The following is a 27636-nucleotide window of genomic DNA, read 5'->3' as shown; positions in this document are numbered from 1 at the left end:
TCTGTTAACCACTTTTCATTTGTCTCCATGGTGTCCTTGGATAAAAGGGAATAGTAGGAGGTGGTTTAAAAAAGAGAGAGAGAGAAAGAAAAGGCAAGGGACATTAAGAAAAGTCACAAGCAAAGAATGAATCAAAAGTAAAGGAAACTGAACTTTGAGACAGTTTCCTGTACATATCATTGAAGTTCTTTGTGTAAACAATGCAGCCATTATGTGCTGTGGTAGCGCAATGTTTTTATTTCTTAATTACGACAGGTAGATAAGAAAGTAAATAAATAAACGGAACTCCGAGCCATTTATTCTAGATCCATGGGTAAAATTACATAACGTGGGTCTGAATATCAACCATCTAAAGAGATTGCTCAACTGCCTTGGAGAATCGGGTAAGAAAATCAGATGTGTGTTTTCAAATTTTGATGGAATAACGTTCTATGGGGAATCATGACTTAAAACCAGTAAACAGACCCGAAACTGCGTACCGGTGGGTTACAACTCAAGTTTCTTGGCTCATGGACTGGTAAAATTCGATTTCCTTCCAAACAAGAGCTGCCCGGAAGTCCTGTGGCGATCCAGGAGCTAGGTGGGCGGTCTGGGACGCACAAAAGAGTCCTGCTGCCTAGGGCGCCTAGCGCAGCCACACTCTGCTGCTTTGGGGAGTTGGGAGGACCCAGTGTGAGCTCCCGGCCATTCTGGTTCAAGAGCGCTTTGCTCTTTGGGGTGATGGACAAGACCGTGAACACTGTCGTCAGGACAGAAGCGCAGGTTGGGATTTGTGCACTTTAAATCTCCAAAGATGGCTCTGAATCTTGTTTCCACCCCTCTATGAAGGCTCTACTGTGTGTTGAATGAGAGAAAATAGGTGACTTGAGAGTTTTGAGACCCAGAGCTAGCATTGGAATCCTCGGATTCACAATGGATCCATCACCTAGCACCACCTCCGGGTGCTGAAAGGGGGGGGGGGGACAGTTGCGGGTGCGGGTGCGATGAGAAATGTTCAGGGGTCTGATACTGTTGTTTTGAGGACTCTGCCGTCACTGACTTTAAGGGGCATGAGCTCAGAACTACGGTTTGGTTTTCCTGAGTGACATACTCGGGCTGGGGATTCAAGTGTGCACCTCAGAAAGTACTGATAATCGAGTGATTGGAAGATTTTGGGTCTTAAGTGGCTCACGTACTAAAAGGAGGTGTAAAGGCAAATGAGGCGTTTAACGAGTTCTTCAAAAAAGTTAAGGAAATAGGATCTTCCCAGACTAGCAGTGCTCAGTCTCTCCTAACTTCCACCGCCCTCCCTGAATCTCTAACCTTCGGCCACAGTTTGTTTTTTGCGGAAGGAGGTCTATCTGTGCTGTGGCAAGAGCCATTTCTGGGTACATCCTTTCCAGATTCTTCCAGATGAGCTAAAGCCTCATAGTTGGTGATTTCTTCTGCTCAAGGTTAGCCCCTGGCCCCTTCACTCCATTGGAAATCCCTAGCTCTCACCACTCCTTAGGGAACCACACGTGAGGATATATATATATATCGCTGGGGTGTTAGGATCGGGGAGGGTGACAAAAATCCCAGAATGTGGTCGTTTTTCAGCGAGTGGTGCCCGGGAGAGATGGGCAATAGGAGACCGGGGCGGGGAGGGGGGACGACTTTTATCCAGGGTTTCAAAGGCGAAGACCTTGAGCAAGTGTGTCTGTTGTCTCTTAGTCGATGTAACCGGCTCTACATTCGCACTTCCCCACCGCTTCCTAGCTTCATAAGCCGCGGATCTTGTCTACCTGAGCGTCGCCAGCTTTTCCGCATTGGGAACATTTCGTTTGTGTTCTGTCCAGCCATTGCGCCTAAGGCCGGGGAAGCTCTTCAGTCCTCCCACCACGTCTGTGACAAAGCGCGGGCTGACCCCGCAACCCAGGCTGCGTTGATCTTCTTCCGCACTCTTCGTTTTTCTCTATCTGGCCCAGGGATTCTTATCCCCACCCTGTGGGAACCCACCCTGGCCAAGAGAAGCCTGGCGAGCTTTGTCACATGCATCCCACTAGATCACAGCTGGTAGATCTCCTCGACAGTCCAAACTTAATTTCCAGCTTCTCAAGGCGTGGTGAGAGTCCATGGAAAAACCTCTCCTAGATCCCTCTGCCCTCCCCCAAGGGAAGGAGACTTGAGAATCTTAGTAAAAAGCACAATTAAAGACCAGGGCGGGGCGGACCAGGCGGGACAATCGATTTTGTTTTGGGGTCCCCATCCTCCCCACTTAGGAAGCTCTTAGGCAGATATAGCATAAGTTTGTGTACTGGGTCGACCAGGGGATTACAAACCCAGAAAGCATACAGCCGCGGAGGAATTGAGGAGTTAGTCCAGTTGTCGGTGCAAATGGGTGTTCGGTACGCTTGTGGTGTGAACTTTCTACCCATCACTTATGGAGGGAGTTTGAAGGAAAGGAGGGAAGGGAGCGGCCCCAGGGGGGCCGCGTGGCGTGGACGGTGCCTGCCTGGGGAGGTGTCTGTATGCTAGAGCGTGGGGATGGGAGGATTTCGCGTTGTGGGCGGAAGGAGTCTACCACGAACAGCAGGCTAATTGGCTCGAGACATTTTGCAAGCGCTGGAAAAGGTCGTTGAAGGAGTTCGCTGTACAGAGAGAAAGAGAAATCTTAAAAAAGAGTGCCGGGCATGCGCATAGAGAGGATGCCATATTGGAATGAGGCTGTAGTGGGAGCTGGAGGACCCGAGCGGGCGCGCTAGGGAGGCGGCGGGTGGAGAGCGAGTGAGCTAAGAGGGCGGGTGAGCACGACCAGCGCCCACTCCCTTCGCACCCGGGGGCCAGGCTCCACTATCCCGAGCAGGACAAACTTCATAGGTAAGACGCCTTTCCAGCCACTGTTCCCTCGCCTAATCCGGCCCGCGAGCCGATCTCTGGCCCGCAGGTTGAGTGCGCCGAAAGGCGTCTTTTTTTCCAGTTTAGTTGGAGAAAAAAAAAAAAAAGAAGAAGAAGAAGAAGAAGGAGGAGAAAGAAAGAAAGAAAAAGGAAGCCCGAACCAAGCTAGGGGTGGAGGTGGGGGAGGCGGGGGGTTGGGGAGGAAGGAGGAGAAAAACCGAAGAGCAGGGGCTGGAGAGGAAATGAGCAGCACTTGAGCGAAGCCTCTAACTCCTCTCTGCGCTCTGGGTTGTCATTTTTTTTTTTTCTTTCCCCACCCCCTTCCCTCTGGCTCCGCGCTCTGAAAAGCCAGGCCTTGCGGGAGTCGGTCCGGAGTTGCAAAGTGACCTCGTCCTCCTCCGGGTGCAGCTCGTTCTCTCCCGCCGCCCACCTTCCTTGCTTGTGCACTCGTTTTAGCGACGCAGCCGCCTCTGCCACCTACCCCGCGTTCCCGCGTCTCCTCGGCCCTGGGGTCTCCCTCTTTTGGTGTGTATTTGGAGGTTTGGGGGACTGGGGAGAGGAAGGTGGTGGTGGTGGTGGAATTGGAGATCAGAAGGGGTAGGGTGGGGGCTGTTTCCAAAATCGCGCAGACATTTGGAATCGCCCGATTGGAAACATTTGCCTTGTGCAGCGGAACTGAAATTGTCAATAGTAGTTTCGGAGCGAGCTCTAGCAAGGGCGATCTTTTTGTTCATTTTTTGTCACCCTTTAAAGTAACATCTCGTCACTTGGGGCTTTCTTGTGTACACTCATCCTGTCTCTTTTCAGAATTAGTAACCTGATCGAGCTCTGGAGTTTATTTATTTATTTTTATGTGCGTGTGTGTCTTGCTGAAATCCTCTTTAAAAAAAAAAAAAAAAAAAAAAAAGCAACGGTAGGAACTGCTAGATGAATGTTTTGATTTCTGACCTGGAGCGGTTGAAGGGGATTAGGTTGGTAAAGGGAGAACATTGGGTGTGGGAAGTGGTTGATTCGAAGTGGCCGGACACACGTCCCCAGCCCAATCCATACTTGTGTTTTCTTGGAAGCGCTACAGCAGCGGGGAAGGAGTCTTTAGACACCGTACCAGTTCCAATATGGCGGGCTAAGGTGGCTTTTAAAAACTGAAAATAAAGGTTTTGAGGTGGGAAAAAACCCAACTGAAGTGGCCACGCCTTAGTTTCGACTCCTTTTGGTTACTCCAGGAGCTTCTTTAGCGAATTAAGTAGGAAAAAAGAGGGGGAGCGAGCTATTCCAGTATTTTTTCCGTGGTTCATTTATATCTAGTCCAGAGCTAGAGGGTCCAGGGTGGAGAGGTTCCTGGGGCCGGGATGAGGGCATCCAAGCGCAACTGCCTCGTGTGTGTGTGTGTGTGTGTGTGTGTGTGTGTGTGTGTGTGTCCTGTGGAACCGTGTACAAGCCGGTATGTGCAGTCGCTAGGGTGTGTGTTAAAGAGACTCCCCCCTCCCCCACGTCAGTGTATGTGTGTGTGTGCGTGCGTGTGTGTGCGTGCGTGCGCGTGTGTGTGTGTGGTGAGTCTCGGAACCAGACTCTGCCACGTTCAGACGTGACAAACTGCTGAGACGAGGTGCAAAATCCACGAGGGCAGAGGGAATGATTAATTTCGCTCCTTTAGGGGTCGTGTTTTCTTTTTCCCTCTGTGTTGTTGGATCCTGCGTGGACTAGGCGGAACGAGGAGGTGCTTATTAAAAAGACTAACTGTCCAGGGTACTCGGTGCAATAGGGAAGGCGGCATGCAGTCAATGGGATTTTGTGTCCGAGGAGATGAGGTTTACGCCGAATTTAGTGGTAGACTCTGGCTTTCCTGAACTCCCGGCAAAGGTGAGAGGTTGGAGACCCCGGGCGAGGCTCACAGAGGATAAGGAAGCACGGACCTCCCAGCAAAAGGCATACAAGGTCAACCTGAAGAGTTGCCAGGTCACTTTCGGTTTTCTCGTTCTAGGGAAGGTGAGGGATGGGGAGTGAATTTTAGGAAAAAATCGTCTCTTGCTCAGTTTAGCAACCCACCGGACTGCTGCGGGAGGGAAGTCGTTCATGGGTAGGCGCTCTGGGCTAGGCTGAAGTCTTGGGGTGTGAATGGAAATTCGAGTGCTGGGGAAAGGTCTGCATCGGGGTCTGGATGCGTCTGGGAAGGTCTAGAAGTGGAGTTTGGAGATAAAGATTGGAGCGACTCTGGGTTCTTAGGAAATCCAGTAAACCTAGACCTGGAAAAAAGCCACTCACAATGCATGATTGTAGTAGCCTAGCTTGGAACAGGGGTCCCCGACAGGGGTCGCCCGTGTCCATGGCGCAGCAAAGGAGTAGGGTGTGCGCCGCGGGTCCAGCAGAAAAGACCCTGGGAGGCGAGTGGGCGTGAGCCACGTGCCAGTAGCTCGCGATCTCTGGTGAGGGTTGGTCTGGGAGGACATTCTTCCGCCAACGAAGGTGAAAGCGCAAGGCCAAGATCGAGGAGGCATTTTAAAAGGATTGGATTAAAAACAGAACTGGCCAGGTCTGTAGTTACTGCAACAACGTGGTCACCTGGCAGTTGCAGGGACCCAGAGGGTGATTTTATTGGGTCTCAGACTCTTCTCAGTTGGTGGTGGGGATGCGGGGGAAGCGGTGGCTAGTCCGCTCCAGGGTGTCAGGTGGGTGGGAGATGGGCATTAGAGACTCCCGCAGATTATTTCTTCCCACTTGAGCGATTGTTGACAGGCGCGGGACAGGAAGCATTTCATCTTCCCAAGTAGAGCGCGCGGCGCGTCCCCAGCACTCCCAGCCTGCGCGTCCTCGGGTGTGGGTGGGGGTGGGGGCATCCGTGGGCTCAGTTGAGGTGAGGATAAGCACAAAATGGTTCTGTGTTTGCAAACTGCAATCTCAACCAGGGTTCCCTACCCTCTTCTTCCTGCTGAGGGCACAGCTCATCCTAAGGCTTCGAAACCCACAATTTTGCACCCGGTCCGGCCATGGAAGTGAGTATCCAGTTAATTCCAAAGAATACTCCACGGGATTGTCGCAGGGCCCAAGTGTTCCTTTCTCACCGGGAGCGGCGGGAAGTGGGCGCGTGCGCGCGCACGCGGGGAGGGGGGGGGGGGAGACTGAGGTGGTGTAAGCCACCAGTGCTGCACAGCGGGGACTTGGGGCATAAAAATCCTAGGCTGACGCGTAGGGACCTTTGCGCATAAAAATCCTAGGGAGATCCCCAGGGCCCTGTGAGGAGAGGCGGCAGCGGGTGCTCCTTCTTGATGTCAGTCCTGCATCCAGGAGTACCCCAGACAATGCCAGGAAACATGGTTCCTGAGACAGTTCCCAAACTTTTTAGTTTTACTTTTGGAATTTTAGGGATATTGAAGATTGGAGGATTTAGGTGGGATCCCGGGAAAGGCTAGGGACGTTCGTGCACCTGTGGCTCAGTTCCAGGACTCCTTATCCAGTCCAGTTAGCTCTAGTTTGCCCCTTCTGCCTGGCTACCACGGGTTTGGGACACCCAGTCTACAGATGCTGACTGGGAAGGGAAGGACTTAGCCCCCGGTGGGAAGGAAGCTACTTTGGACCAGGGCTCACTACCCTTGTAAATCATTGTCAGTGCCGCCTACTCTCCCCTCTCCATCCTGTACCATAGTCCAAGGATCTGGCTTAACTACACCAAATGAATGGATTCAGGCTCCCTCAGGTCTGAGGAAAGGGCTACCTTCCTTTCTGGGGAGATGGTAGTTGAGTTGTTTGGTAATTGGAATGGGGTGTATTTGGAATTGTTGAGCACTGAATTTGCACTCCCTGGGACCCTCCCAACCATCAAGAAATGCCTTTTAGATCTTTGTCTGTGCTCTTTCCTGGGACCTTCAAAGGGCAGGAAAAATGTGTGCATACCCCACTAAGTCATTTGTGCCATAGCAAAGTTCTGCTGCTAGCAAGATAACATTCCTAGGATAGTGTCAGACACAGTGAGTAGGGATGGGCATCAGGGCCATCTTCATTTTAGGAAAAACAGCACCAACCACCCATTGCTCTCTAAACACTAGCCTAGATCTGCTTCTGCGGCAAATTGAGTGTTTCCCATTTCCAGTTAGGGTACAGAGACCATGAAGATATTACAGACTACATTTAAAATGATGGCCCTTTGTATATGTAAATAACTAGTTCCATGATTCCTGAAACAAAACCACAAAACAAAACAACACCCCTTTTCTTTTTATTAAAAGCTTTGCTGTGTGTGTTCAGCAAATCTTTTTTCTACCCACTCTAGCTGAGGTGACATTTAACTTTTTTTTTTGGTCCTCATTGCCAGTAATGCCCCTAAAGAACTGTGGGAAGAAACAGGACTTGTTAGAAACATTGCTCTGAGCTGAACATGAGATTTGGTTTACTTAAAATGCTCTTGAACGTAAGTCCATACAGCAAAACCCCAAAGCTCTACTGTGGGATTTAAATGCCCTCCAGTTTGGTATAGACAGTCTGTATAACACTTTCTCTTTTTGTAGTTCAGGATTTGGAACTTTTGTGTCTATGTAACAGTGCAGGTCTCGAAAAGAAATTTATCTTGTCAGGAAGTAGAAGCTCATAAGTCTTTTGTACCAAAATGATATTGAGGTTTGTGATTCAAAATACATTTTTATGCCTCATTCCCAATTCATATCCACATTGCTTCAATAGCAGCTTGCTGTCTCTCATCCACAATTGAAAGAAAACAGGGAAATTCTACTTGCTGCAGCAAGCCAGAAGGTCATCCTGTGCATTAAGTTTGATAGCCCAGGAATGGCTGCCTAGTTTTTATAGAAGGCAAAGTGTTGATAGGAAGAGAGGGGAAATTTAGGAGGCAAGGCCTTTAGTTTCAGAGATGGCTCTGTTGAGCTGTGTGACCTGGGATGAGTGTTGTTATCATACCAAGTCTGAGCCTCCTTGTCTACAAAAGGGCATTGGACTGGAGTTTCACTCAGTGATGTCCCTGTTACCACGAGGGACCAGAAACAGAGACAAAGACTATGATGCTGTCTGTCTACACTAGCATGCTTGAGCTTCACGTCCCCAAAGTGTCGTAAAACATGACTGGCCTCAGGTGACAGTTGTGTGACATAAGGTCTGAGAGCAGCTGGTGAGTTGTGGTCACTGTGCAGAAGTGAGTGCTGTATTGTTCAGTGATGCAAGGGCCACATGAGGCCTTGTCTTCATTTCTGCTCTGGAAAGTAATGCACATACTGGGTTTTGTGAGCTTTCTTTGAATGCAAGTCATGAAGAAATGCCTGATTTGATTTGCTTCTACCTATCCCTAGATCTAAAAGGGGCCTTTCCAGAAAGCACTGTGTACACCTGTAACCCACACTTGGTGGGGGTTGTTTAGTGTGCCTTGGCTAATGGCTGTAGTGTGTCTTGATGACAAAGGCATACTGGTAGCCCATGAAAGTGTTCACTGTCCACTGGGAGACTTAAAACTTTCTATCTCCAGTCTTTGGATTTGGCTGCTGGGCAGTCCATCCTTTGTAAGATTGAGGCAGTTCTTTTCCTTTTGTTGCTTTTTATGATTTATTTTTATTTTATGTGTATGGGTATTTACCTACACGGATATCCATGCATCATGTGCATGCAGTCCGTGGAGGCCAGAAGAAGGGGTTGGATCCTCTGGAACTGAGCTCCAGCTAGTTGTTAGTCACCACGTGGTGGCTGGGAATAGAAGCCCAGTCCTCTACAGGAGCATCAAGCACTCTCTTAGTTGAGGAACCATCTTTTCAGCCCCTAGGCAGTTCTTAAAAATAACTTCTTACTAAGTAAATGCTAACTGCGTTTAAATCAGTGTAAAGATATTTAATACGTAGGATTGTGTGGTGTAAATAGACACCCTGGATACAACTTTGAATGTAACAGGGAATCTTGCATATTCATATTGTCAGTTCAACTTTTTTTTTTCTTAAAAGATGCTGCCCTCGCTCTGAATTGTTGTCCAAAAGCAGAGTTAAAAGTGGTAATATGACACTACACGTTGATAGTTTTCTGTTAGGCAAGGTGTGAACCCTGTGTTAAATCGACATTCCATTGCTGTGACAAGTAGCTGATGTAAGGAAGGAAAAAAAAGAAAAGTGTATTTCAGCTCACTGTTGCAGAGTTTTCTATCTATAACCCTTGACTCTTGTTTTGGGGCCCGTGGTCAGACAAAGCGTCATGGTGGAGGGAGCATGGTGCAGAGGCTGTGTGTAGGGGTATGAGGACACAAGAGACAGCTCCCAAGACCCTGTGACCTCATTTCTCCTCCTGTTTCCAGAGTCTCCAGATAGCCCCACCAGCTGAGAACTGAGCCCTTGACTATATGAGCCACCAGGGAGGGCAGTTTATATCCAAACCACACTATTATCAATAGGCTTTTCTTATATGATTAGATGGATGTTTTCCGCACTGACTAAAGAAAAACAGCCATTGTGATTTTTTAAAAAATTTTCTGGAAAAAAAACCCACGAAAAACAAAGGACAAACAAACAAAAACCATAAAGTAGTTTAAAATAGAAATTGGTAGAGCATTTGTAAAGTAATTGGTAAATTGTTATAACATTTGTAAAACAGAGTAAATGTCAGTGTAGTGATTGGAGGAAGATGCATGAAGCTATTATTTAACTTACTAGCTCACTCCCTCCCTCCCTCTTTGGTTTTGGCCCAATCTTTTCTTTAGTGTCCTATATTTGTTCAACACACACCCAGTGGTCTTGCTGGGGGAGGGGAAGGAGAGGCTCTCACAGAGTCTGGTGAATCATCAGAAAGGCAGAGTGTGGTCATGGTTATCAGTGCGCTCTCTGTGTTGCTCAGGTGCACAGGCGACCTCCCTTTACTTAAGACGGGCAAATTTTTATTCTGGGAGTTTGTTTTTCCCTGCAGTTTTATTTCTTGAGAAAAAGAGGTGTCAAACTGTGCCTTTTCTGCTCCCTGGTAACTGTAGTCATTTGGTTTTCTTCCCCCCACATTTGATCAAAACTAATCCATGAACTGAATTGTGTCTCTGGAGTCTTGAATTTCAGGTGCACATTCCCACAAAGCCTCCAATGAATTCTAATTGAAATCAGCAACAGGTCACTTTGCTAGGGGACATCCTGATCTAAGGATCCCAGATGAGCCTGTGAATGGATTGTGGATCAATCTGATTGTTCAAAAATTGTTCTTCATGTGACAGCCGCTGAGTTAATCATGCGCTGTTTGGCAGCCACTCCTCCTAGTGTGTTGCCTTCTTCTTTTGTCTGTGTTTTGTGTTGTTTTATGGAGACCGGCTCTCATTCTGTGGCACAGGCTGGTCTCGAACCCTTGGAGTCTTGTTGCTGTAGCCTGTATGCTGTATGATGGAAAGTTGGGAGCCAGCGTACCAATTGCTCACATTTCTTTGTTATAGTGAGATGAGTGTGTGTGTGAGTGTGTGTGTGTGTGTGTGTAGGCCAGAGGTCATTCCTTAGGTACTCAGATCTTGTTTTTAAGACAGTCTCTCTCATTGCTCTGGAACTCATGGACTACACGAAGCGGGCTAACCACCCAGCTCCAGGGCCCTACTGTCTCTACCTCCTTAGTTCTGAGATTACTAAAGTGTGCCACCATGCTGGACTAACGCATGTGGATTCAGGGTACCCAGCCCCTCATGTTTGCCTTGCAGGCACTTTACTGGTAGATATCTCCCCAGCCCTGCCTTCAAATATCATAAGCAGCTCCATGGAAATTTTCTTGCAGAACTCTAAATCTCTGCTTCTTTGTCTTTTGTGGTGTGTGTCTCCAGAATCTAAGCTCCATCTCCAGGCTAGTGAGAGGTTCTCTGTTTCCTAGCTGGGAAGACTGAGGCCCTCTTTTACTCCAGTACATTCCCTTTTACTATATCTGTAAGGAAGGGAAGCAGGCAAGGAGACTCCTATGAGTTGGAGTCAGAAGGGAGATTTGAGAAGGCTTCCAGAATAGCTCTGTTTTGCAGCTCAGAGCACAGTTCTTGGAAGGGTTTAAAAGTCCATCTCATGTTGGTAAGTTGTATTACTATACACTTTATCAGGCTGGTCCGAACTACAGCCTATGGGCTGCACATGGCAAAGTACAGCTACGAATGTGGTCTGACTCAGAACCTTCAGATAAATTGCTTTCCTTGTGCGGCTCAATCATGTGGCTTTTGGGTATGACAGTAGTAGGTGACAATTTCCTGTTGCGGAGTAACAAGACTGACAGTTTGTCTTCTGAACATTCCTTTACATTTTCTAAATTATTTCCTAAGTAAATTAGGGTATTTTTATTTGCTCTGCAAAAATCTTCAGTTTACTTAGTGAGGTCCCCATGCATTTAAATGATATAATTTGTTAAACTTCGATGTATATGCAAATTCGTGTCTTAAACACACAAACGTCCCTAGACTTGTGTGAATTCCCAGCCAGATGGTAGAGCTCTGTAGGCCTACTTTCTGGCCATAGTTTTCAAGAGGCTGCCCCCAAGGTTGGTTCTTAGTTTTAATGTTCTGGTTGCCAGTATGAATCGATGCTTTGGTATATGTGTTGATGTGGTCTCTGTGTGTTGTGTGCGATATATGTGTATGTTTGTGTGGATAGGTGCACACGTGTCCATGTCTGTGCAAATACAGGCGGAGGCTAGTGGTTGACTTGGGCTGTTTTCCTCAATTGCTCTCCACCTTATTTTTTGAGACAGGGTGTCTCACTGAACCTGGAACATAATGATTGATTGATTGATTGATTGATTGATTCGCTTAGACCGACTGGCCACCAAGCTCCAGGCATCTGCCTCTTCCCACCGCCATAGTGCTGGGACTGCAGCCCAGTGCTGGCCCACTCGGCTTGTTATGTATGTGCTGGGGTTCTGAACTTATGTCCTCATCCTTGCCTGGCAGGCACTTCATTGGCCAGGAAATGGTTCCTTATGCATTATTAGCTTGGTTGAAGTCATCTGTCATGCAGTGCTGCTGAACATCTGTTTGGCTTGATGTTCTCAATTCATAAACAGCATCCAAAACACTGGACTCTGGTTATTAGACAGTGTCTTTGAAGTCCAGCTCAGAGAAAGTTTCTCCACTTTCTGAGTTTTCGTGATTGAGTCGCCACTGTTTAGCTTACCATAATTGACCTACACGTAGATGCACAGTGTGTAGTAGTTTGTTCGCTCACTTTGTGACCACTTGGGATGATGCTGTAATTTATTCTTTTTAACAGTAGCAGAACATGAGAAATCTTATAATTTGGGGTTTGTTCATTGTGTCAGAACCAAGAAGACCATGTCTGTGCAGATTTTAAAACTTAAGTTTCTTCTTGGGCCAGGCTTGGTGGTACACATCTTTAATCCCAAGACTCAGGAGGTGGAGATAGATGGATATCTGTGAGTTTGAGCCAGCCTGGTTTATCTATTAAGACACTGTCTCAGAAAAAAGAAAGAAAGAAAGAAAGAAAAAAGCACAGCTTTAAGCAAGCTTATTGAGAGATAGAGAAAGGGCTCCTGGCAGCAAGAGCACAATGGAAAGCAGTTGGCCTCCCCTCCTTTCTCTTCCCTTCCCCTCCCTTCCCCTCCCCTCCCTTCCCCTCCCCTCCCTTCCCCTCCCCTCCCTTCCCCTCCCCTCTTCTCCCCTCCCCTCCTTCCCTCCCTCTCCCTCCTTCTCCCCTCCCCTCCCTCCCTCCCTCCCTTCCCCCTCCCTTCCCCTCCCTCCCTCCTTCCCCTCCCCTCCCTTCCCCTCCTCTCCCTTCCCCTCCCCTCCCCTCCCCTCCCCTCCTCTCCCTTCCCCTCCCCTCCCCTCCCCTCCTCTCCCTTCCCCTCCCCTTCCCTCACCTCTAACTTCTTTTACTGGACTCTAGGACCAAGTTCAGTCCTTTGTGGCTTGGATGCACATTCCTGGTACAGGAAACCCTAATTTGGTACTATGATGCCAAACCCTCTTGTATTCAGGTTGAATTTTCTAATCCAAAAACCTGAAAAGCAAAGTGCTCTGAAATTTAAACCGTTTGGAGAGCTGATGGGGCACTGCACATGGCAAAGAGAACACCATGAAGTTCTATTTCAGGTATACAGTGTTAGCAACCCTGTCTAATAGCTGGGTATGGAGGCACCTGCCTGTGACCCAAGCACTAGAAGACACAGGCATGACATTGTGAGTTCTAGGCCAGTCTTGTCTGAATACACAGACAGTTTCTAAACAACAACAAAATCCCCTGATATTAACTAATTCAAGTTGTGTATATAAGGTGTTTATGTAGGAAACATAAACTTCATATCTAGACTTGGCTCTCTATCATATCATATTATGCATTTGGATACTCCAAATTCTGAGAGAAAAAAAAAATCTGAAATTCAAAACACGTTTTGTCCTGAGCATTTTAGATAAGGGATTCTCAACTTGTGTGGTATTTAACTGGGTAGTTCACAATCTTATCTTTCTTTATAGTGAATAAATAACTTGTAACTAACTAGTTGATAAATGAATGTACTTTAAAGTGGAAGTGCACTAATCTGAACATTGAAAACCTTTCCTCTCATAGAAGAATGTTATATTTTCAATCATCCTGTTGCAATGATAAAAATTCCCTGACAAAGAGCAGCCAAGGGGAGAAAGGGATTTATTTGAGATTTTAATACCAGGTTATAGTCCACCATTTAAGGGAAGTCAAGGCAGGAATTTCAAATGGCTAGCCACAGTTGTCCACAGTCAAGAGCAGAAAGAAATGAATCTGCTTTGTTTGCATGTGCTCAGGTGAATTTCCCCACTCATATACCATTTGGGACTCCCTTGCTTAGGAAATGGTGCTGCCTACAGTGAGCTGAATCTTCCCACATCAATTAATTTAGTTAAGATACTTCCCTGTAGACATGCCTATAGACCTGCCCAACGTAGACAATCCTTCACTGAGCCTATCTTCCAAGGTGATTGATTCTGGGTTGTATCAAGTTCATAAATAAAGCTAACCATCACAGACACTTACTTTAAAATTTTTAATTGATTATTTTTGCTTGTGGTATGTATGTATATGTGTTCGTGTGTGTGTGTGTGTGTGTGTGTGTGTGTGTGTGTGTGTGTGTGAATGTGTGCATGTGGAAGGTATAGGTTGATACTTGACATTTTCCTCACCCTCTATATTTTGAAACAGCGTTTTTGACTGAACCTAGATTCTGATTCTGCTAGACTAGCTGGCCACCCAGTACTGGGAGTGTAGGCATGTACTGCTTCATCTGGCTTTGTTTTATGTTGATGCTGGGACTCGAACTCAGGTCCTTATGCATTCACAGAAAGTGCTTTATCAACTGAGTCATTTCTCTAGCCCAGGAGGCTTGTTATGCCCAGGCCCCTGTGTGAGCAGCTGACTCTGCTCACTGTATAGTCTCTGTAGCAGACATTGTTTGAGGACCGAGGTAAGGAGGCCCATTAGGAACAAAAAGTTGCTTTGGAAGGTGGTGGCTGCCTCCAGCTGGGTATTTCCTCCTGGAATGCCTATTATTTCCAACATATCTTATATCCTAGTATTGGGGTAGGCATCTGATTGCAAAGAAATTAGCATTTCTTATGCTGGAGCAGCAATTTGTGTCAGATTTCAATCTATTTAGAGCGAAAACCAATGAAGTCTGGTTGAAAAATGGAGAGTAAATTGCTGTCCTAATCAAGGTAAGTCAGACTCTGTGCTGATGGTAGATGGCATCCTCCCACAGACCTTCTGCCCCAAACAATCAGGCCATCTCACTTGACACAGGGAGGAGGCAGGGCTTGTCTGCTCTTAGGAAGGCTGAGAGTTGGCTAGTGAAAGCCAGAAGCGGTGCACTTAGTCAGGCATTATTAGCAGAATGAGCCGGGGGACAAGGTTACTATAAATAAAAGGGATGGTGGTAGCGCTTGGCACTTTACACCGCCTCTCCTCTTCAAAGCCATTTGCTGGAGTGCTGTTAGCCTCCCGTGACTCCCGGCTGTTTGCACTTGGTTTCTTAGGAAAAAGTTAGGATTTCTCAGAGATCAAATTTTGGCTCCAAACTTGCTTGTGCTTTCTTTAGATTCCTTTGAGATTTTCCTCTTTGACTGGAATCTTCTAAAGGTCTCAGGTCGGTGTCCTGAGCTCATTGTGGAATTCCTTGTGTGGAGTGACGAAGCTGCCATTCAGACATGCAGGACTTCACAATACTTTAGTGTAAATCCTTGCATTTTATTTTACTTTTTGCCCCCCTGAGTTGGGGAAGGAAATATGTAACTGCATGGTAAGCAGAAATGAAATGAGAGTTAGGAGAATGAAGTATGTGGAAGTTAGTGAAAGAGCCAGAGAAGAAGCCGAGGAAGCGCTCTTGATGGTAGATTATGAGAGCAAGGATGAATTTAAAAAGTAAAGGGAGAAAGGGCGGAGGGCCAGCCTTTGAATGAATGAATAGTAGAGAGAAAGAGAAAATGAGGGTGAGGAAATTAGCAATAATTCCATCCAGTGTCCCAGAGCCGAAGAAATCGACAGAAGTCAGTGAGTGACCCCAAACCCTCAAATAGATTGCCTAGACACAGTGTTGTGACATTTCTAAGCATCGAAAGACCTGGATTTCAGATGACATCAAAGCTCTTGAGGGTGGAGGCTGGCAGGCGGTGGAGGCATGCCCTCCTTTTGAGGATAGATGTCTTTCTAATTGAAGACTCAAATTTCTTTACGTTACATTTTTATTCATTTTGTGTCTGTGCAAGTGTGTGTGTGTGTGTTTGTGTGTGTGTGTGTGTGTGTGTGTGTGTGTGTGTGCACGCGCAAATGTGCCATAGTGTATCTGTAGAGGTCTGGGTCCCTGGGATTGAACTCCAGTGATTAGACTTGGTGGCAGTTGCTTTTATCTTGCCAGCTACCAACTTAAGATATCCTTATCCACCTAAACTATAGGTTAAAATATGAGAGCACATTAAACACATCTTCAGCCAGACAAACCTGGCGATTTCTCCACTCAGTCCTTTCTTAGGGAGCTACTAGGAGTGTGCCCCAACAACAACAGGGAGAAACAGAGAGAAGACATCGGCAGATCCTGAAAAAGGGCGATAAAAATCTCTAGACATCATCTACATCCAGTTAGGGAAGTTCTAGTGTAGACTGGAGCAGACAAAGGTACTAGTGGACACTGCCACAAGTAGAAATTAGTACTATTTCCATACTTAATTTATCCTTTTACTTTGTACATGTGTGTATGTATGTATATGTGTGTGCACATGAATGTTCATGTGGAGGACACAGGTCAACATTGTCTTCCTCCATTACCCTCAACTTTGTGTTTTAAGACAAGGTCTCACGAACCTACAGAGAGCTCACTGATGGGCTAGACTGTCTGTGCAGTGAGCTCCAGGGATCTACCTGCCTCTTCCCTTAGCTCCTCATCAAGTGTTGGGTTACGAAGGCTGGCCACCTAGCTTGCATGCCTTCCTTCCTTCCTTCCTTCCTTCCTTCCTTCCTTCCTTCCTTCCTTCCTTCCTTCCTTCCTTCCTTCCTTCCCTCCCTCCCTCCCTCCCTCCCTCCCTCCCTCTCTTTCTTTCTCTCTCCTCCCTCCTTCCCTCCTTCTTTCTCTCTCTTTCCCTCCCTCCCTTCCCCACCCCTCTCTCTTTCTTTCTTTTGAAACATATGTACTAGGGATCTGAACTCAGGTTCTCATGTTTTCCTGGTTGGCACTTTGTAGATAGAGTCACATATTTCCCCAGACCCTATGTTCTTTATTATGGAGAGGAGCTGTAATTGCAGTTTTGCTGGCTTCTTTATGTTCTGCAGAGTTAGCTCAGGCAATGGGCGATTCCTGTTCTGTTTTCTTGTGGAACTGAAGTGTCTGGATGAGCACATCAATGCACACTGTAATTCTTTTTAAACCAGAGATAGCATTTGCAATGCGAATAGTCTTTTCAGCAAAAACTTTTTCTACTTGATAATATGCATAAAAACATTACCCTATTCATTATACAACCATTTTTCCTGCTCTCAAAGTATTGTTACAGCATGATAAAATGCTCTCTATGTAATGTTAGATGAAAATTGGGTTAGATTCTGAATTTTTTATGAACTCACAAAAATGTGCACCAAGAAACCATCTTGAGAAGACAGAAATGCATGTAAATGATTTTCCTAGGTGTTAGGGTTAAAAGTGATTTTCGTTTACTGTTTTTATTTAATTTTATTTTCCTGGATTTCTGGCAAGGAATTCACAATTATGCAGGAAAGAAACTGTAAACAATGTTGAAAACCTGAAAATGTGACATGCCATGTGCCCAAAGAAACATTTTTCAGCCATATGAGAGGGCATAAAGAAAGGCTGGTGGGGCTGGGATGGTTGCTCACTGAGGAAGGCCTTGTGTGTGAGCATGAGCTCCTGAATAAGACCCCAGCACCCACATGAAAAAGTAAGCTGTACTTATAATCCTGTCTGGGAGGAAGTGGGGCCAGGCAGGTCCCTGGTGCTTACTCACTGAGTCTGTGAGCACCTGTGACACCTGCTTTTTGCATTTGGCTTCCATGTACACTCACTTCTACTTCCTTGTACACACACATGCACACATACCCACATGGAGAGAAAGGCTTGGAGTGATGTGAGGTTTAATTCTTCAGCTCATCTTGGAGATTTTCTTTGTTGCCAATATTGTTCCCTTTGAGTTCTATTTAGAATGATCCATTTGGTACATTTACATCAATGTCTGACTTACAGATTACCCTTCTGTGGTGTCTTGTGAGATACAAATGAATACAGAGTTGAATCACTGTGAAGTCACACACTTTATCAACACCTCCCCCTGTTGGATAGGTGTCAGAGAAGCCACCAATATCTGATTTATTAATAGGTACATTCATGCCTCCCCACACTTTTCAGAAAAGCTATGTGTCTGACAATATTTTTTAGGTGGGATTTTTTTTTTCACATTTACAAATAAACAAGAGAAGTAATTGTAGTTTTAGTGTAACATAAATAGGTTGGTTTCTAAGACTGCTTCTCCTTTGACATTGTGTGCTATCAAAGCCAGCACACTTGCGGACAGTCTAGTATTAGAGGAAGCTTGTCACATGTTACTAGTAGAGGGAAATGGGATTGTTTATAGTTTCCTAGGCTTTGAAATCTCTAGTTCTCTTTTAACAAGCTTGACATTATTAAATTAAATGAATAGTTTTTTTCTTTTTAAAAGAGAGCCAAGAATTGGCGGTGGTTTAGGATGTGTCTCAGTCTCAAATGTGGCTTATCAGTGCCGGGGTGTCTAGTATGCAACTATTGGACTCCTGTGAATGTTTAAGGTATGTGTGTATGTGTGTGTGTGTGTGTGTGTGTGTGTGTGTGTGTACACACCCTGTTTTTTTGTTTCTTTATTTAGTTGAGAGCTTTTTTATTATACAGAGTGTGATGCGCCATTGAACTGGAGTGTATTCTCTGCCTTGGTGTTGGGCTTTGGTTCTCTATGCTCAAGGCTGCTTAGTTGCTGTTGCTCTTGGTGTGTGTTCTTCCAGGATCAAGGTGTGCATGTTCATTTAAAATCTTGCTTTTGATTCTTTGTCTGGCAGCTCTTTTTCCGGATTTTTTGTTTTGTAGAAGTGCATCTACAATGGACCCAGCATCCTAAAGTCAACATGATAACTCCTCCTATGCCATATGATCTTGAAGTTTAGTTAACAGGAAGTGTCCAAGTCTGTCCACAGCAGGTCTTAATGAGCCTTCTGACAGCAAGTCTCTCAGAGAATGCTTTCAACCTGTAAAATTCCTAGGGGTTTAAAGAGCTTCTTCTCAGCTTCCAGAGTGAGTCCTGTCTGAGCTCATCCCCATCCCCACCCTGTAAATACCCACCCTTGGTTTTTTTTTTAAATTTTTTATTTATTTATTTATTTTTCTTTAGAAAGGGTCTCCCTCTCCCAGAACTCACACAGTAGGCCTGCAGGCCCCAGGAGTCTGCTTGTCTCAGCCTCTGCAGTGCTGGGATTGTGTGAGTGTCCTGTGCCTGGCTTTTCTTTGAAACAACTGTCTGGTCTGGGGATTACTTACTAGCAGATTTTCATGCTTGTAAGGCAAGCAGTTGATTATCTTAGCTATCTCTGCAACTCCAGATATTTAAACATCAATTTGCTTTAATGAAGCCCTGTGGAACACACCCATAATCTCAGTACTTGGATGGTGGAGGAAGTAGATTCATGAATTTGAGTGTCATTCTTCGCTACATAGACAGTTTGTGACTAACCTGAGCTACCTGAGACCCTGTGTCAAATCTTCCCTCTCCGAAACCCCAGATTCTGAGATTGAAATCCAGATCCTTAGTTATACTAGCAAGGTTTCGTGTGCCAGGAGCCACATATTACTGGTGGGTACCATGTCACAGGGGAGGTATAGAAAGTTTCTTTGGATGGTGTCGATATTCAGAATCTATAATTCCATCCTGATTTTAGAGTTTTCTAATAATATCCAATGAGTGTCCTTTTAAACTCGTTTTCTCCCTGACCAAGCTCCGCTTAACTCACAGCAGAATTAGTTGTATTCTGTAAGTACACCCCAAACAAAGGAAAAAGGAATAATCCGGCTAAGAGAGGGAGAAGGTTCATTGTATTAAATGTGGTTCCGATAAAATCATAGTCAGATGGAGAAAATACACAATTAATACTGAAGAGGCATCATAGCTCCTCAGCCTGTTAGAATTGAACAGGGTCTTTGATTGCATGTAATCAAGCCTCTTATTTAGCTGATTTGAGGCACAGAGAGGTTCATTGATGTCCCACAGCTCCATAATGGCTTAGTTACTCCATATTCAAGTTAATGGTTCTTTTCACAAGGCCAAGGAGACTTCTGTAGTAAGTTCCCATGCTGTGGTTCCCTAGTTCCTCTGCTTTGGAGGTGAGAGGAGCCAATTGTCATGCCTCAGCTTATTGTAAGAAAAGGAAGTTCCCCTTTAGAGCACAGCTTGCTGAACTTTCTTTATATGTCTTTGGAAAAAATAATTCTACCACATTTAAATAGATAATTTGAACTTTGGTTTTGAAATTATAGAGTTTATTTAAAAATAGGAGTAGAAAATGATGGGAGTGGAGCTTAGTGGAAGATTTAAAGATGAAGGCATACACACACACTCACACATACACACGCACATATTCTCTCTCTCTCTCTCACTCACACACACACACACACACACACACAGAGCCACATGCACACTGAAAAGGAAATATGCTTCCTTATTTTTTTTAAAAGCTCTTTTTGTGGGTTGGGGATGAGAGTATTGTTGTTAGGGGAAGGATTTGGTTTTTAAAATATCCTGTTATTAGCCAGGGATGGCCAACATGCCTCTAATCCTAGATTTTGGTGCATGAAGGCCAGAAGATCAGGAGTTCAAAGCCGGACTTAGCTACATAGAGAACTTGAGGCCTATCTGGGCTCTATGGGATTCTGTGTAAAAAGAAACAACAAACAAAAACTTAAACAAACATCGTTTTGTGGGTGAGTGAGTGTGTGCATGAGTTCCTGTGCTCGAATGTGCATGTATGTGTGCATGCGTGCATGTGCCTGTGTGTGTGTCTTTTATTTTTGTTTTTCTGGAGAGTCAGGAACCCTGGGCCTCCCACATGCTAAGGAACACTGGAACAGCAAGCTAATCTCCAGCCTAAAATACTCCATCTTTATTTTGCTAAGCTTAATGGATTAATCACTTGTCACTAGTAAGACTCGACCTCCTATCCCATTTAAAGTAAAATAGACTTTAAAAAAGGAAGGTAAACAGAAATTTCTGTGAAGTAGTGTGCCATTCTTATATTTAATAGTTTTCCCCCCGAACTATTTCCATAGGCTACATTAGTGACTGAGAGCTGCCTGTGTAGTGATTTATTCTAGCCTCAGTGGCTACATGCTGTGAAAAGATTGTTTTTTGCTAGGATTATTTCCACTGTGTTCTGTTGATTACGCTTGTTTTCTTTATTCCTTCTCCACGGCTTTAGTTTTACCCCGTAACCGTTGACTGCACTTTCCTGTTTTCAGTCAGTCAGCTTTCCATTGCTGTGACAAAATACTCGAGAAAAACAGACAAAACAGAAGGAGGAAATTTCACTCAAGAAACTCGAGGCCCAAGGTTGTCAGGAATCACACTCAGTCCTTCACCTTATTCAGTGAGTCAAGGTCTCTCAGATAAGCCTGGAGGTCTGCAAGCTGGCTTATTTTATCAGCCAGCTTACTCTGGGTTCCCCTTTCTTCACTCCCATGGCTGGGATTATGGACAGGCTGCCATTCCCACCCAGCTTTTATGGTGGTTCTGGGGATCCGAACTCCAGTCCTCAGGCTTACATAGCAGATGCTTTAGCAGCTGAGCCATCTCCTCAGCCTTTGATTTAATTTTTGTTCTTTCTTTTTGTATCATCAACATCTTGGTCATGTATCCTTATGCTTGCTTCATAAAACATAAGCCTCTGTGCTTAGAGAATATTGAATGAAAAAAGATAATCCAGTTGTTTGGAGGTGTCTTATACCTTTGCTTGTCACCCTACTTGCTTATTCACGAGCAAGATGCTCAGACGACTGTTTAACGAACCACTTCAGGTGGTCTTACACTTTCCAGTCTGAAGCAAGCATTTTCGTCCTTTGTACTTTAATTGAGAACTAGCCTGGGCTCCTTCCAACAGTGTTTGATGTGTTTTGATGCAACAGGTGGATAAATAAATACGCATGTAATGAAAGTTTAGTTCTGGGTACTTGGCACTTTGCAGCCTCTTCCTGGTGACTGGAGCTGTTTTCACACTTTCTTGCCATTGCACAAAGAATTCACACTCCATTTATACACACACACACACACACACACACACACACACTATATATATATATATATATATATATATATATATATATAAAACAATTATGGTTTTTATTGTATTATATTTTATTGAAAATAGATTCTTTTATACAATACATCTGGACCACAGTTTCCCGTCCCTCTACTCCTCCCAGCTCCTCCCAGCTCCCCTCTCCTCCAGATCCACTCCCCCTTCATTTCCCAGAGCCATACTCTTTTATGAACCTACAGTTGATCAGAGATTTAACTGTTTTCTAGGAAAGAAAACTTAGTAATCCTAGAGGTAGGTATACATGCATGTGGTATGTGTGTGTGTGTGTGTGTGTGTGTGTGTGTGTGTGTGTGTATGTGTTTTAAGGAGGTGATATTCTTGGACCACTTATTAACAAGTGAGCTACACATTATTCCATTTTTAGACATACATGCACCATATTCTTTCTAGTTTTGCCTTTAGCTTACTTTAGTTTTTATCTACACGTGAAATATACAAATTATATATGTATAATATAATATATGAAATTACATATAAATTAAAAAAAAATTTAGAGAGGACACATGTGTCCCAGGCTGGCCTTGAACTTGCTATGAGGCCAAGGACCACCTTGAGTTTCTGATCCTCCTCCTTTTCCCCACAAGTCCTGAGTGCTGGGATTCCAGGTGTGCAGCATCACTTTTGGTTTGTATGGTATTGAGATCCACCCTAGAGCTTCATGCACACTAGGCAAGCAATCTCCCAACTGAGTCACATCCTTTAGCCCCAAATGAATAAAGATTTAAAAATGCAGCAGGGGGTTGGGGAGGTGGAAGGTGTGGTGAGGGGGTGCAAGCCTTCGATTTCAGTACCCAGGAGACAGAAACAGGTGGATCTCTTGAGTTCCAGGCCAGTCTGGTCTACAGAGGGAGTTCCAGGACAGCTAACGCTGCACATAGAAACACGGCTCCATGACTGTGCTATCTACCAGAGCTGAGTGAGCATGCTGGTCTTATTAAACATTGCTCCCAGTATCTCATGGTCTCTGGCATAATGAACTATGTTGTAGGATTCTATGGGACCTGTCTGTAATTTTACCTGTTTCTCTTCCCAGACATAACAGAATGTAAGTGAGGAATGGCAGAGCTATTGTATGATGGGGAAATTCTTATCCATTTCTAACTTGTGAAAACAAGCAAGCCAATGTGTCAAGGGTTCTATAACTGTTCTCAGTCCCAACTCACTGTGAGACAGGATGACTTCTTACAGAGTCAGGAATGCATGTGGAGTGCTGGGGCTGAGATGAGTTTGTACCATCAAGGGAGAGATGGCTCTCTAGCTGTCTGATGTCAGCCTGGTAGATTGGCACTTAGATTGTATTTGTTGGTGAAAATGTGTCCATGTTAGTGGTGCTAATGACCTCTAGACAATAGCTAGTTTTGATGTGCTGTGACCTTTGCTGTTGACGCTGTGTGGAGATGTGATGTGCTGCCCTTCGGCCTAATTCCTGGTATTTCCAGTTGGCAACTGCACTACCCTGCTTCTGAAATGTTACAGTGAGTTGGTGGCCACTCTGCTGGGGTTCTGTTACCTTAGGAGAGCTAAATGAGTTAATATTTTGAATCCGACTGAAGTCCTCTGATCTTCTGTTTTTTGTAGTCCTTAGATAACTTGCCGAAGGATGAACTAAGAGAAGAGGTCCCAACACTGATCAGCATGGAGAGTCGTTTCTCAGTTTCCAAGATGCAAAACTCATCCTCACCATTGGAAAAGCAAACTGGCCCAGCAAATGGGAATGGGGATCTTGATTCAGGTAGGATTCTGCATGTTTGGTTTTTCTGAAAATGTGGCTCATGGATCCCGAGATGCTCAGGAACAGTGGGAAGCATGTCTAGAGTTGATCTACCACCAGCTGTTAGCGTTTGCTGTCTAGTCAAGTCATATGTCTACAGATACAGCAGGTTTCAAATTATGATGATTTGGGGTCAGTATTAATGCTGACCATACAAGCAGAGTGTGCTAGGTTACATCGTGGTGACATAGCACTTCTAAGTCTCAGTGCCTTCTGCTAGTAAATGTCTATGAACATCAGTGCTGACCTGACAACTGTCATGTTGTTCTCGTACTTAGTGACTGTACTATTCCACAGTGCTGCACCTCAGCAGTGTCCAGGTTAGTTTTCATGGAAAAGAAGAGCTGGGGGATAACACAACACTGACATACCCTCCAAAGTATCGAGCATGGCTTTTCAAAGTATGCAGTGTGAAAGAAATTTAGGTCATGTGCATTTGTGTGATGTAACTGGATAAGACAAAGCAAAAAACAAAACCAAAACCAAAACCAAAAAAACCCCCAACAAAACAAAAACAAACAAAAAACAAAACAAAAAACCCAGATTGTGTTTGATTGGATTTTAATATTTAATGACTTTATAAATGCATCTCTAAAAACATTTATTTGATGGTTTATTTTAAAAGTATACTTCTTTTTCTGAAAATAGACTTGCGTGATTTATAGATCAGCAAATTAAATAAAGGCAAGAGAGTCTCTATGAATCGGTAATATTTGGTACAGTGAATTAATACAAAATGGTGCCCATTAACTGAGGGGGAGAGTTGTCCACTGTCTAATGAAATTAGCAAGTTTGTCTTCACTTTAATCATGTACATGAGGTTGATCTCAGGTGTCTTTTTCCATGCTCTCCACCTTACTTACTTGTATTGATTATTAATAATAATTCAGGCAGAAGTTTGTGGGTCACGTGTGGGGTCAGAGGACAACTTTCCTACTCAGGTCAGCAGGCTTCTGCCTCAAGCGCTTTCCACCCGCTGAACTTTTACACCAGCCTTCCACCTTATTTTTTGAGGAAAGGTCTTGCTGACCTAGTGGGGGTTTGCTGGTTTTACTTTACTGGCTAGCCTGCAAGTCTCAGGGATCTTCCTTCTCTCTCTGCCTCCCCAGCACCAGAATTACAGGTATATACCGCTACACTCGGCTCTTATGTGGATGCTTGGATTTGAACCCAGGTCCTCAAGGTTGTACAGTGAGCAAGCACTTTACTGACGGGGACATCTCTTCAGCCCCAAGTATATTTTTTTTTCTAATGGTGCTGGAGATTGAACCAATGGCTTTGAGCATGCTAGGCAAGCAATCACTCTGGTACTACTTCCTAACCCCGAGTCTTTTTCTATCTGCTCAGTAAAGTGAACTTGCACTTTGGAAGTTCCTGGGCATTTCCTTTATTTTTATAGTGCATCTTCTGCACGCATCGCTGTCTGAGGCTGTGTCATTTTCAATGATAAGTTTTCATTTTCACACAGCTGCCATATTTCTCTCTAGCGTAAGTAGATTCTGAAGCTCATTACTGATAATCTACTGTCAGAAAATTATTCTTACTGACAAGTTCTTCAGAATGATATCAGAGTCTGGGGATTCCAGGCTGAAAACCCATCGTAGATACTCATTCATGATTTGTTCTTTGCTCTCATGCAGTGGATGGTTTAAATCATACAAGATGCTCCAATCTTTAATACTAAGATTGCTAAATGAATCTAAATTGTGTTTATATTTTTCAGCCTCTGATCCAGATCTTTCCCCACTGTGCTAAGGGTTTATGTGTCCCTCTTTCTTAGTATTTCAATATGTTTGTGATATGGAGGCTTTGATAGTGCTACAGTTTCTTTAGATTAAATTAAAATTTTTGTATGTGAATTTCATACTTGAATGCAATGTGTTTTCATCATACCCATCCCTTCTTCTGCCTCCAGCTCCTTCCATGTTGCCCCATTGCCTCTTTCAAATTTATGTCTTCTTTAGCTGTAATTATTGTTGATTATACCTATTGAGTCCCACTAGTGTTGCTCACATAGAGTTGAGTGTGGAGCTGACCATGTGGGCATGGGCAAACTATCAGGGACTTTTCCCAGAAAGAAATCCAGCCTCTCCCTTGGTAGCCATCCACTGCCGGAGCTCTTCAATATGGATGGGGTCTATGTGCTCTTCCCCCACCCACACTGGCATGTTGGCTTGTGTGGTCTTATGTGGGTGAGCATATTTTCAGGAGTTCATGAGTTCAGCATAGTGCCACAAATTTTTAAAGAGAGTCTAAAACCTTGTAGACTACACAGGCTGACTTAATGATCAAAATCACATCTGTTAATAACATGATCAAGTATGATTCTTCAAGTCATTTTTTAAAGAGATTTATTTATTTACCACGTATATAATATGCCTGTACACCAGAAGAAGGCACCAGATCTCATTATAAATGGCTGTGAGTCATCATGTAGGTGCTGGGAATTGAACTCAGGACCTCTGGAAGATCAGCCAGTGCTCTTAACCTCTGAGCCATCTCTCCAGCCCCCAAGTCATTATTTTTTTTTCTCAACATGTTGAAACATGAAATAGCTTCCTTTCTAGAGTCATTTATGATGATATCTGGTTGTGAACTCACTGGGACATGCTTAGAGATGCTCAGAACATTTTTTGTTTTTGTTTTTGATTTTCAGATGAGCTTTGTGGATGTGCAGAATAAGGCATATTTGATATATTCAGTGGGTTCTAAATGGACTTGTGAATTAGGACAAATGGCATATAAGCAGGATTTCTGTTCATAAGTGCTCATACTTTAGAGTCCCTCGCATGTTAAGGATTAAGCTGACTTAATCTTCAATGCCCAGTAAAGTGACTGCTTTTTCAGGCCCTTCTTACAGATGAGGAAACTGGACCACAAGGTGGAGTTGCATGAGTGGTGTGCTGGAAGCAGGTTTAGTCTCAGGTCCTGGAGTTGGTGTACTGACGTCATCAGGAATCCTGACACCCTTCTCGTACATCACGCAGATTCCTTCTTCTTCTCTTCCTTTCCTTCTCCTTTTGTTCTGTGACACATGAGGGCATCTCTTTAGCAAGTGACACCACCTAAGAGACTGTAGCTTGCCGGACCCTGCCATGCTGGTTCATAATCCTAACTCCTTGAGGGTTGAGACAGGGAGACTGTGAGTTTGAAGCCAGCCTGGGTTACAGAGTACAAGACTACCCTGGGGACTTGTTGAGACAGTGTCTCCAAAAAAATGTGTAAATGGGGCTGGGATTGTAGCTCATTGTATGAGATGTGGGAGGCCCTGGTTCAACTCCCAGGACAGAGGAGAGAGGGGGAGAGGGAGGAGAGAGAGAGAGAGAGAGAGAGAGAGAGAGAGAGAGAGAGAGAGAGAGAGAGAGAACATGAATGAGTCTGTATAGCTCTCTCCTTAGAAAACTGTCCTGACTAATGATCAAGGGACAGAACTCTAGTCTTGTGGCTTCAGGGCCTTTTTCTTTGCTACGTTGTTCTGTCCCCCTCTGTCCCTCTGTCTCTCTGTCCACTCTGTCCCTCTGTCCCCTCTGTCCTGTCCCTCTGTCTTTCTGTCCACTCTGTCCCTCTGTCCCCTCTGTCCTTCTGTCCACTCTGTCCCTCTGTCCCTTGTCCCCTCTGTCCCTCTGTCCCCTCTGTCCTTCTGTCCACTCTGTGCCTCCGGCTGATTTACCCCCTTGAAATGATGATTCTTCTGTGAGATCCATCCCAGCTGGATTGAACTGAGTGGTTTTTTCTCTTTCTTTCACTTTTTGGCTTTTCCTCAGGAAAGCTCAAATCTTAGCTGGGATCAATAACTCAAATGTGAAGCCTGCTCTTGAAATAAGATAAAAGGGCATTCCCTCCCAGAAATAAAGAGAGAATGTGCCTGAAGTCAGTGCAGATAGACAAATAGTCCAGGAACCTCAGGTCTCCCCAGCAGGCAGAGCACCCCGAGGCACATGAGAATGAAGCCCACCAAAATTCTGAGTGTCTTCAGTCAGAATAAAAGCAAGCAGAACAGTGTAGGGATACCATAGTAAGAGGTTCTGTGATGTTTGTTCAGACCTGCTCAATGTCATTTCCCAGGGGAGCCTGTGGTATTGTATATGCAGGTAAGACCAGCCTCTGAGTAAAAAGAAGGAAGAGGAACACGTGAACTTGAGATTTCCAAACCATAAAAAATAGTAGGGCCAGAAAGGTAGCTCAGGCAATGGAGTCCTTGGCTCTAGAGCATGAGGACCTGAG

The 27636-nt window shown here is 44.8% G+C and overlaps 1 protein-coding gene across 3 annotated transcripts in view; it reads left to right on the top strand.

Annotated features, from left to right (window-relative positions):
- The first annotated feature begins 2680 nt into the window (after positions 1-2680).
- Positions 2681-27636, top strand: part of Sfmbt2 (Scm like with four mbt domains 2) — a 181266-nt gene continuing 156310 nt past the window's right edge. Inside the window, exons 1-2 of one of the 3 annotated variants that reach the window (XM_036188305.1) lie at positions 2681-2838; positions 23220-23373. In XM_036188305.1, the coding sequence (XP_036044198.1) occupies positions 23277-23373 (97 nt within the window). In that variant the 5' untranslated portion in view covers positions 2681-2838; positions 23220-23276. Of the gene's footprint in view, positions 2839-3198; positions 3382-4809; positions 4843-23219; positions 23374-27636 lie in introns of those variants that run through there. The other 2 variants (XM_036188306.1, XM_036188307.1) reach the window with 2 other exon arrangements.

The sequence above is a fragment of the Onychomys torridus genome, chromosome 5 (genome assembly GCF_903995425.1).
Source record: "Onychomys torridus chromosome 5, mOncTor1.1, whole genome shotgun sequence".
Lineage (NCBI taxonomy): Eukaryota > Metazoa > Chordata > Mammalia > Rodentia > Cricetidae > Onychomys > Onychomys torridus.
The sequence above is the reverse complement of the archived record's forward strand: the minus strand, read 5'-3'. Positions and strand labels throughout refer to the sequence as shown.